At 53.9% G+C, this 11063-nt stretch overlaps 5 protein-coding genes across 5 annotated transcripts; 2 read left to right on the top strand and 3 right to left on the bottom strand.

Moving 5' to 3' along the window:
• Positions 1-1156: 1156 nt before the first annotated feature.
• A1O1_04801 (uncharacterized protein) lies at positions 1157-2035 on the top strand (the record flags this gene model as incomplete). Its single annotated transcript, XM_007725690.1, has 1 exon — positions 1157-2035. One exon carries the CDS (start codon positions 1157-1159, stop codon positions 2033-2035), a length of 879 nt encoding a protein of 292 aa, XP_007723880.1.
• A 628-nt stretch (positions 2036-2663) lies between these two features.
• Positions 2664-5192, bottom strand: A1O1_04800 (cell division control protein 45; the record flags this gene model as incomplete). Its single annotated transcript, XM_007725689.1, has 1 exon — positions 2664-5192. One exon carries the CDS (start codon positions 5190-5192, stop codon positions 2664-2666), a length of 2529 nt encoding a protein of 842 aa, XP_007723879.1.
• Positions 5193-5795: 603 nt separating this feature from the next.
• On the bottom strand, positions 5796-6818 carry A1O1_04799 (uncharacterized protein; the record flags this gene model as incomplete). Its single annotated transcript, XM_007725688.1, has 1 exon — positions 5796-6818. One exon carries the CDS (start codon positions 6816-6818, stop codon positions 5796-5798), a length of 1023 nt encoding a protein of 340 aa, XP_007723878.1.
• A 453-nt stretch (positions 6819-7271) lies between these two features.
• A1O1_04798 (uncharacterized protein) lies at positions 7272-8631 on the top strand (the record flags this gene model as incomplete). Its single annotated transcript, XM_007725687.1, has 2 exons — positions 7272-7411; positions 7464-8631. The coding sequence occupies 2 exons, from the start codon at positions 7272-7274 to the stop codon at positions 8629-8631; spliced, it is 1308 nt and encodes a 435-aa protein (XP_007723877.1).
• Positions 8632-9416: 785 nt separating this feature from the next.
• Positions 9417-10991, bottom strand: A1O1_04797 (uncharacterized protein; the record flags this gene model as incomplete). Its single annotated transcript, XM_007725686.1, has 1 exon — positions 9417-10991. The coding sequence occupies one exon, from the start codon at positions 10989-10991 to the stop codon at positions 9417-9419; it is 1575 nt and encodes a 524-aa protein (XP_007723876.1).
• Positions 10992-11063: the final 72 nt, after the last annotated feature.

The following is an 11063-nucleotide window of genomic DNA, read 5'->3' as shown; positions in this document are numbered from 1 at the left end:
ACATGCTGTTGTTGGGAAGAGCCGCTTCCTGCAATCAAAGGTGTCGAAGAGAGAGAGAGAGAGAGAGAGAGCCATGGTGAAGCAGATGAGGTTGGAGATATTGAGGATCTAAAAGGGAAATATAAGCATGTCGTTTCTCCACCAGCAAAAGAAGCCTCAAAGGACCTTGACGCATTCCTTCCTTCCATCTTTTTCGTCCTTGAGGATCATCCTCTGCATGTATGTTCCTCCTGATGAACTAAATCCAATCAACTTACCGGGTTGTACATAGTGCCAGGCTCCAGCATCTGCAGCCTGATCAACAACTGAAACGCGGCGTCCCCTATTCTTTCTCCTGCAGGAGTCTGTTGTCTGTGGAATCTACTTCTCTTCTAACCACGTCTCACAAGGCGCGAGGGTACAACATTCGACGACAGACTTCAGCCATCCCTCTTGAGTGTCTAGGATGTACTTGAGTATGCAGTGAGTACGGCCAGGACTAGTAGTGCAGGCCACTTCTGCCCTACGAGGCTGAAGACCCCTGATCTGATCGCGGAGGACATACCCTTTTCGGGTCTATCGCCTTCACGGATACAACTCTACTTGGACTACAACACTGCAGCATATACACAGTGTCAGTATACATCAATTTGGCCCTGAATAACGGAGCAAATCTCCAAGAGAGACTGGTGAACCGAGAACTACCGCCAGCACAGCGTGTGAAGCGAACCAACGCCACGAGAAGTTGGGCGTCATTGTCACTACATACCTACCTACCATACTCGAACTTCCCAGATATTGACATCCTGCCCGAATACATACATTCCCAGACCCCGATTCAGCCTTGCCATACTGCGTGTCCACTACCAGGACGGTGCATCCCACACTTCACGACTGGAAGTACCACACGAGAGACGGATACGACCGGAGAGAGGACATCAACCACTTCGTACCTTCGCTTGTGCCAGTCAGTCCGACACAGGAAGGTCGTTAAGCATCCACATCGACAAAGACCACCAAGTGTCGGGCACAGTGTCATACTTCCTCCCTGATCAATACCATTCACCACATCAAACATCAAACATCCACAAACATCCAAGAGGGACTAGAAAAAGCAATATCAAGTCCAGGACAGGATCAAATCCAAATCCAAATCCAAATCCAAATCCAAATCCAAATGCCGTTATCGTCACCACTGATCCTCTCCTGCCTCTTCTCCTTCTTCCTCATCCTCCTCCTCTCTTTCCTATGGATCATCTACAAACCTCCCCTCTGGCTAATCACCCACCTCCAACACCGCTGGCCAGATGTCCTATTCCACGTCCCACCAAAACCAAACAAAAACCAAACACAAAAACAAATACTCATAGCCCTAACCATCGACGACGGTCCATCAGAAAACACTCCTGAAATCCAAGCTCTTCTGAACACCCACGGCGCCAAAGCCACCTTCTTCCTGATCGGATGCCACATCCCAGCCCACAAAGAAACGCTGCGCCAACTAGTCGTCAATGGCCACGAACTAGCCAACCATGCCATGCACGACGAACCATCATATTCTCTGTCCTTGGCCGAACTGACTCGACAGATTCAGAGTGTGGAGAGGCAACTGGAACAAGTTTACCAAGCTACTGCAGTTACTACTGCAGTCACTACTTCTACTGCTTCTACTGCTTCTTCTTCTGTCCAACCAAACCACCCTTCTTCAATCCAGATAAGAACAACACCAACACCAACAAGACCTTACCAACACTCCAAACCGCCAAAATATTTCCGCCCAGGAAGTGGCTTCTTCAACACCTCGATGCGAAAACTCACAGCAGACCTCCACAACCGCATTGTCCTCGGCAGCATCTACCCGCACGATGCACAGATTTCGTCCTGGCGACTCAATGCCTGGCATATCCTGAGCATGGCGCGGGCCGGCGGGATCATCGTCTGTCACGATAGACCGTGGACGGCGCCGATGTTGCGGGCGGTGCTGCCGGAGTTGAAGAGGAGAGGGTATCGCGTGGTCACGGTGACTGAATTGCTGAATGGGTATCTAGATACCTAGGGTCCCTTTTGCTCAGTGAGTGAGGGAGTGAGTGAGTGATACGTGCAACGAAGACCCCGATCTTGACATTGACATTGCCATTGCCAGCTCTGCCTGCTTGAAAATACATGAATACAGAACAAAAAAGAAAGAGAGGAAAACAGAACTACCTACGCACTACATCTACGGCACAGACAGGATATACAGTAGAAATGGCGCCTATTATAGGCCGCCTCTTCTCCAAGATATCGGCGGTCTGCTTGTACAAAAAGGTGAATGCGGTTCAATTTTGTCCAATGTTCAGTTCACATAGATTCTAGAGCTGTATGGGAGAGACGCAATGCGTATGCGTATGCAAATGCAGCCGTGACGCCGTCTCTGTCGCTCAGCCCAGAAAAAGGCCGAGTTGCATCCAACAGGACCCGAGCGGCTGTAAAACCCGATTTTGGCAATCCCTATCAATCGTGCATTCATTCATCTATAACCCCAACGTTTTCTGCTTCCACATTCCCCTGATACCGGAACACGCTGTACCTGTGTTCACTGCATTTCATGACAGCCACACCCTGGGCTTTCAACCCTGGACCGGGCAACATGGTAAGGGCAGAAAGCACGAGACACAGAGCATAGAGCATTTCAGTGCAATCCATCATCTCCCCACAACAGCCTTCAGACTCAGTCCCTCAAGAAACCCACCTAGGTCCTCTTTCTTGACTTCAACAATACAATGATCGAAGCTGTCGATCTTGACTCGAGCATTCGTTTCCTCCACCACTTCTTGAAAAGCGATTCCAAACCGATTGTGGCCGTATCCTCGTTTCTGCTTCTTCGCCATTTCGGCCTCATCTTCCTCGTCGGACGACGAGTCAGAATCTCCCTCGGACTCGGATTCGGTGTCGTCGTCTTCAAAATCGCTATCGTCGCCATTGAGCTCTCGCTGGGCCGCCCGGGCCGCTTTCTTATCTTCGCGGATCTTTCGTTTCTGTTCCCTCTCCGCTTCTTTCTTGGCCTTGCGCTCCGCCTTCTCTTTTCGGGCTTCGAGATCCTCTCCACTGCCGATCCCGCCGCCGGTGCCGACCACCACATACGTACCCCTGGCCTCGTCAAGCGCAGCGAGCACAAGCGGCGTGGCGCTTTCTGGACCTTTCTTCTCACGTTCATTCACGGCAACCGCTTCACCCACCCAAAGAGCCAGTTTGACTAGCGCGCCTGGGCTGTTGGCAAATAAGGCCAGATCCGGTCCTTCCTTGACAACCCCCATGCGGAATGCCCGCAAATGTCGGATTTGATGTTTGACGAGCAGAGACGAGCCTGTTCGAAGAATAGAACGCAGCAGATGCTGTGCGGCTGGAATTGATGTGAGGAGATGGGTGGGATGGTTCGGGGCGAGCGCGTCGTAGGCGGCAAAGAACCGCGGAAGCAGCGCTTCAGATCGGTCGGGGATGTCTTCCGTGACAACCGTAGCTTGAGATGAGCCATTATAGGCCGCTGCAGAAGCACTGGTCGAGCTCATGGCATGGGAGGTGCCGACGTCCAGTATGGCGCCAAGTATGACTCCCACATCGACAGCGGAAAGCTGTGCTTTCCACCCCCAGGAGCGAATGAAGCCCCATCCTTCTTGTTCGTAAGTGGCTCGGCCGGACCCGGACGGGACAAGGTCGTCCAGACCGTACACTGCGGCATATTTGAGAAGACGATCTCGAAGCGACTTCTTCAGATCCATGTCCATGTGCGTATATGTCTGCTTGCACTGACTTAGTGACACGCCCATTTTGGCAAGCAGTTTGTGCAGTCTTTTGATGCCCGATTCATTCCACACGTGAAGCCGTGATGCCAGATATGGAGAGTGAAGCATGCTATCGTATAGCGACCAATGTCGTAGTAGGAGAAATCGAGGATCGGGGCTGAGCCGAATCGAGTTATCACTGGGAGAGCTGGTACCACCTGCTCCCGGAGATATTGAAGGCGATTGATCGGCTGGAGGAGGGTTTAGTCGCCTTACTTCGTCCCGCAAAAGTGCATAGGTCTGAGAGGACCGGGTTGACCTCCATGTTTTGTGATGTTCGTGTGGGAGAGACTGGGTGATCGAGACCGACGTCCCCAAACCTGTGGAGGTGTGCCCAGATAGTTCTAGGGACGTGGCGCCGATAATGGCCAGCCAGAGAATATCATTGTCTTCCCGGCCCAGGTCCGCGGCCAGGGAATATGCCAGTGTCGAGACAGGTTCGGAATAGGAGGTGCCTAAGTTCTTGTATTCTTCCAGCACACGCTCATGCCGTTCTCGTAACTTTCGTAGTCGCCTCCGAAGTCGCTTCGCCGATTGGCGTGCTACAGGTTGTTCGTTGAATATCGGTGAAGTCGGCTGAGAGGATGAAGGAGTTTTACTCCGGGGAGTGGATGCAACTGATGATCCAGAATTGCTTCTTCGCCTTTGCCGAGGTCGCTCCTCGTCCTCGTCGGTTTCCCCGTCTTCATTTTCTCGGTCAGACCAAGACTTGCGTTTTCTTGAGGAGGCAATCTCTTGGCTGTCCTCCTCATCCTCTTCTTCGTCATTTTCGTCGTCACTGTCATCTTCTTCGATCTCAGGCATCTCCACCAACGAGAAATACGCGTCTCTCTCGGTATCAAGTTCGCCCATGATATCGCCGTCGTCAAAGACTATGATACCGCCCTTGCCGGACTTGTACGATCTCTGAAGACATCCTTTTTCGACTCCTGCATGTCTCTGTCTTGTATTGACATCGAGCTCACCAAGCGGGGTCTCTATGGGCTCACCACCAAAGACGTTGGACAAGTTCCATGGTCTTCTCGCGTCAAGAACCCAGACCTCGACGCCACACATCGACTCGGGAGACTCTTCATCTTCCAAGCCCAAGATGGCACCGAGATCGACTAGAGCACCTACACCCAGACAGATAACGACACCTCCACTCCCACCTTCTGTTGTTTTCATAGGCCGGACCAGCTCTTCGCCGGCCTTAGAAAGATCCGCATAGCCAGAGACGGGCTGGATCTTGTGCGGGATGTAGTCGCGTTTGAGCAGGGCGGTGAGGATGCGACATGCGCAGAGGGAGTCGGGCTCGAGGGCAACCAGAAGCAGGACCGGAGGGGACAGAGGATGATGCGAGCGGAGGAGGTTAGTGTAGAGGTGCGAGATCAATGGTCGAGGGAGGTACATGATCGGACTGAGGAGGCCAACACGACTGGCGACTGCTGCGCGTTGTGCCGGTGTGCATCGCGTGGGAAGAACTAGCAGATCATGCTTGAAGGTCGAGCAGGGTGGACAAGTTCTGTAGTCAGCGATCTACTCGAGTTGACTAGGTATGTTGGACTGGTCGCAATCGGGGCTTTTAGTAGTAGGAGAAGGAGAAGCGCAGGTGCTTGACTCTGAAGAGATACAGAGGCAGACACAGAGAGATGCAGATCACTCAGATCACTTCTTACGCTTTCGGCCTCGCGTTACCAGACGCGTCGAGGCATCCAGCCAATCACACAGCTTCCCCACAAGTATTACCCACTACGTCATTGTTGTGCATCCAGACCAAATGCAGACCAAATGCAGTGGCTCTGAACAGGGTGAAAAGGGGGAATGGCGACAAGGAAGTCTTGAGGGAGTTACAAGAACACCAATCATGTAATCTGGCGGCTCGGAGGCTACATAGATGTTTCCATGGGGGCAGTTGACTACCTTAGATATCCTCTCTCCGGGAGCATGACCCTTCAGCAAGTGTGCCTTTTCTCCGGCAATTGTCCTTTCAAGGCACAGCCAATGTGTTGCACATCAATCAGGGAGCCGGCCCAGCGCTTCAAGAACTCTCACGATCTGCTTTGAGATCCCATGGTGGCCCATACTGGTGGGATGCAATACCCTTAATGTTGTCATGCTGGGGAACCCGGTATCGTCAATAACACCCTTATGGTCTTCCTTTGTGATATCTAGAAGCTGCACGACCTGCTCCCTGTTGTCTGCAGCCACCTCCATCTCAGGTGCAGGAAGATTGAAGAACCAGGTGTCCTCTCTTTGAAGATCAGGCTCGTGGACCCCTTCCTCACAAAACCGATGGCCCTCAAAGACGGAGTCGACATCGACATACACAGCTCCATGGGTGTCTGCTATGGCTCTGATCACGTCATTTAACATATCCACCAGTTGGTTGAATGCCTTCCTCTTCGCTTTGGTCAGGTAGTCCAATGGCCGCGTTCGACTGAACGTGACATGGTCACAGATGTCTGTCTGGTCATTGAAGAATCCCGCGTACCCTGTGACCAGCAACAGAGCATCTGCTTTCAGGCGTCTCACCGCTCCGGCAATGAGTGCATCAAAGTTGTTCCGGAGTACAGGAGACTCAAGCAGTTTTCTTGACTCCACAAGTGCTGCATCGCACGTTGAAACTGGATGCCACTGATATATGCATTCGTTGAGCACCCTCAGAAAGTCCACCTCGTTCCCTCCCACAGTGACGGAGACCAGATCTGAGTGTCCAATGTAGGGGACTTGGTGGTGTAGAACGCTTGTGATCGTGGCCCCTGCACATGCCACGTGCTTGAAGCTGGAGTGCTTGATGCTCAGCCGGGAGTCGTTGGCAACCTGTCTCGGATAGGAGTTCGAAAAGCGACCACAGACGAATGCCTGCTCAGTCACATAGCGTGGCGAGCCTGCGCCGGGCCCAGCGGCGTAAGAGTCTCCGAGTGCGGCGTATGAGGTGATGGATAGAGCCCCGCGTGAGCCACGGGTCGGGCTTGAAGTGGACAGATGGAAGAATAGCAGGAGAGCCACATAGATCAGCAATTGGGTTGCCGCCATGGAGAACAGACAAGAGCCTCCCAAGAGTGAAGTGCACTCCTGAATCTGAAGCTCGTTCACATTTTCTGGTGCTCTCTGTCCCTGTAACGGATGTCAAACCAGAAGCGAGGCAAGGAGGCTTGATGATGGATGCAATGTGATTTACGCGAAGATGTGTCAGACAGTTTATTTACATGCTTTGCGCTATTAATCCAAGCCCGTCTTTCTGTCTGACAGCCGAGTTCCGATACTATCGACGTCATGAATTCGTTCGATCAAACGAGACGCGAGACTCGGATTCAGTTCGAACATGCAACACCTTGCAAGCGTTTGATGCGACCTCTCTCCAGGCTCTTCTGCCTGCTTGGTCCTCGCGTACTCTGTTCTACTCGACCCGGGTTCGGAGCAGCGGACTCGCTCTCGTCCCACCGGGCATTATATCGCCGCATATATCAATCTGTGCCGTCTCATGGCATGAGAGGCATGAAGCGGTCCACGAACCCCAAACTCCCCGACTACTGTGACATTGAGCCGCGGCGCGATGATAGCGGCAAGACAGTATGGCCCGCCCCAGAAGCGGCACTGGAAGGGGCCAGGGCGTTTATAAAAGAGTGGTCAGTCTACCATCCCACCTGGACAGGTGTATCACGATCCTGACGACCCCAGCGCAGCAAGTGGCCAGAAGACTTTAATCGTCCCAGACAAAGACGCGGATGGTCTTTCGTCAGGTGTCATCCTCTACCGGACATTGACCGCCTTAGGGCTTGAGCCGACCCTGATAGACGTCCACTTGGTGCAAAAGGGATCCAATATCCACGTCCAGTCCGAACGGGAAGCCATGGCTGCCAAAGGTCCAGCTTACATATTCGTCTTGGACCAGGGCTCTGTCGCCGCACCACCAGTGGTAGACTCCCCGACCACCAAATCCTTAATCATTGACCACCATTTGAGCGATCACTTTCCCGAGCGAGCCGAGGTGGTATCCGCGTGCCATTACCCTCCAGTATCGACAAGCTCGTTGCTCACGTACGAGATCTGCAAGACTGTGGCACCCGAGATCGCCTCGTCCTGCGCTTATCTCGCTTGTATCGGCACCCATGGAGATCTGGGGAACACGCTGAAATGGGCCCCGCCTTTTCCTGACATGAAGGACACGTTCAAGATCTACACGAAAAAGTCCATCAATGACGCCGTCTCGCTCATCAACGCGCCTCGCCGAACAGCAAAGTACGATGTCATCACTGCATGGACTGCGCTTCTCAACTCGACAGATCCCAAGGATTTGTTGACCAATGGCCGGCTGCAGAGCGCTCGGGCCGAGATCAATACAGAAGTCGAACTCAACACTCACACGCCTCCCAAGTTCAGTGCAGACGGGCGAATCGCCGTCCTTCGGATTGACTCACCTGCGCAGGTCCACCCTGTGATCGCGACTCGGTGGGCTGGCCACCTGAACTCCAAAGCTCTCGAGATAGTCGTCTGTGCGAACTCGGGCTATTTACCTGGCATGGTCAATTTCTCTTGCCGGATCGCTCGCTGTGCCCGGACCAGAGACCCGCCTGTGAACATAATCGACAGTCTGAAGGCTGCTGCCGCTCTGTCCACGGATGGACTGAAGGACAGGCTAGGAGAGAGCTTTGCGAGAGGCCACAAAGAGGCCAGCGGTGGCGTGGTGCCCGTCGAAGCGTTCGAAGAGCTGATGCGACTCCTCAAGGTCGGCGAGAAGCCAAACAAGAAAGAAGGTGGCGAGGAAGAGCCTAGGGCGAAAAGACGCAAGACGGTCGACAAGAGCCCCCAGAAGAACACGATTGGGAATTACTTCCGGAAGACCTGAATTTGGTCGCAGTGACCCCTACGTCTGATTGCCATAATGTTTGATCCTGGAGGGGAAACAGGCATTCGATGACAACCTTGGCCTTCAGCATCCGATACCTGAGAGGCATCTCCAAACGGTCTCCTGTCTGCCATATCCATATCTGCTCTGTACGTGTGGAAGTATCGAGATCTGCTGCCCCTGCTTCTTCACCAGCCACTGTTTCCAATGCGCGGATCGTCGGTCTCAGACTCTCTCTTTCTAGCCAGAAGCCAGACATGGAAGAGCAGACCATGGGGCATGACATACCATCCCGGATTGTTGATGGACCTGGAAGACCCAGGACCCGGACCCGGCGGCAGCTCGTCCGCATGCTTGGGAGAGCACTCCACTCGGCCACGACCCTGTTGTGGTTTAGCTATGTACAGATGAGTCACTTGGGTCAGCGGTGCCTGGACGAACAGCTGTCTTTGCGAGCACGAAGGTGCTTGCGGGTCCCCATTATGGCTCCCACCGCGCACGCAATACCCCACAAGTGACGGGGGCAGTGTACGCAGTACAGCTGCGCCGCGCACAATCGAGAGAAGCGAAGCATATGAGGGAACAACACCACAACAATGAGGATCCCAAACTCCCTGCGTTGGAGACTTCCAAAATCCCCCCAAGGAAGAGCACCATTCGAAGCAGAGACAAAGGCAGAACTGGTTGGTGATATGTGCTCGTCAACCGCGTTGACGTCTCTATATACATCTATGTACGCACAAGACTCTCTCTCTTCGCTCATTCCTTCTTCTCCAAGTGTCATATCAGGGCTTTGTCGCTCTTCTTCTCTTGACCCTCACATTGATATTCTTCGGCTGGTGAAACCACCCCTGCCACGTCTCCCATTCTTTACTTCCGACCAGCTCGAACTCGAAATCGCGCAAGACGGTCGGCAGCAACTTGTACATTTCGGTATTGGTGATATGGCGGCCGATACAGATACGCTTCCCATGGCCGAACTGCAACATGTGCCTCTCCATGTTGGCGGCGGCGCGTTCGCCATCGCGGATCCAGCGCTCCGGCACGAACGACTCGCTGTCTTCCCCGAAGACGCCCTTGTCGAACTGCACGGCATTGGCGTTCATCGTGACCTCGGTGCCGCCGGGGAAATAGAAGCCACAGATCTCCACGCCGCCAGGCGGGACAATGCGCGGCAGTCCCGTGCCCAGCGAACCGTGGATGCGCATGCCCTCACGCACAACGGCGTGCAGGTAGGGCAGTTTGATGGCGTCGTTGAAGCGCACGGGCGTTTTCAGCGTGCCGTCGGCAAAGGCGGCGTCGATCTCGGCGAGCAGTTTGGCCAACGTGCTGGGGTTCTTGTGCAGGTAGTAGAAGATGGAGCATAGGGCGATCGAGGTCGTGTCGCTGCCGGCCCAGATCATGGCCCAGATTTCGGTGGTGACGTCGAGAATGCCGAAATCGAAGTTGTTGTCTTTGTTCTGCTTCTCATTACTGGCCGCGATATCAAGCAGTTTGCTCAGCACGTCGTGTCTGTTGACGGGTTTACCCGCGGCCATGTCGTCGAGACGCTGCTTCACGGCGGCGTGCGATTGATCGATGACTGTAAAGAAGCCCTTGGCTCCGGCGCGCGTGTCCGGATACAGCATCTGGAACATGAAATACAAGTTGCGCAGACCGTAGGGGACGTAGCTGATGGCGGCGACGGGGTTCGGCATCACGTCCATCAGGTGGCACCAGTTGTTGTAGTCGATGTTGTCGCGGATGAAGCCGAAGCCGCCTTCGCGGCCGTAGAAGATCTCGCCGATGATGTCGAACGTATACTTCCGCAACCAGATCGACATGTCGATGACCGCGTTCGACGCAGCAAACTCTTCCATCCTCTGGTAGAAGAGGGCGATGCATCGGTCCACGCATGGTTCGTATTCGAGAACAGCCGCCTGCGTGTAGAGGGGCGCGACGGTGCGCCGTCTCCGGGCGTGGGCCGCTTCATTTGGTTCGGTGAAGTTGTCTTGTCGTGTGGAGATCTTGGGGTTGAAGCCCTGATAGAAGTCGCCCTTGATGAACTCGTGTTTCGGGCCGTAGATGGTCTCGATGGCCGCCGGGTCCGATATCTGCACCAGGTTCGGCGTGAGGCGCACGAAAGAGCCGTATTTCTTGTGGATCGGCAGTTGATAGTCTTGTCCTCGACCACAGCGCACGGCTCGACAATACCACAGACTGGTGATTGAAGCCCAGAAGGGGCCCGGGATGTTTTTGAGCGGATGGAACCAGCGGTTGTAGATGACCAATCCGAAAAGATAGGCGATGAAGCTGACCGTTAGGATCTCGCAGCCGAAGACGAGATTGTCTTTCGACAACCACGGCGGTGACAGGAGCATCTTTGGAAATGCCTCATTCGACACGGACAGCGACGGGGAGCAGTGATTCGAAACAAACGTGATAGAGGGATG

The sequence above is a fragment of the Capronia coronata genome, assembly GCF_000585585.1.
Source record: "Capronia coronata CBS 617.96 chromosome Unknown acBCG-supercont1.4, whole genome shotgun sequence".
Lineage (NCBI taxonomy): Eukaryota > Fungi > Ascomycota > Eurotiomycetes > Chaetothyriales > Herpotrichiellaceae > Capronia > Capronia coronata.
The sequence above is the reverse complement of the archived record's forward strand: the minus strand, read 5'-3'. Positions and strand labels throughout refer to the sequence as shown.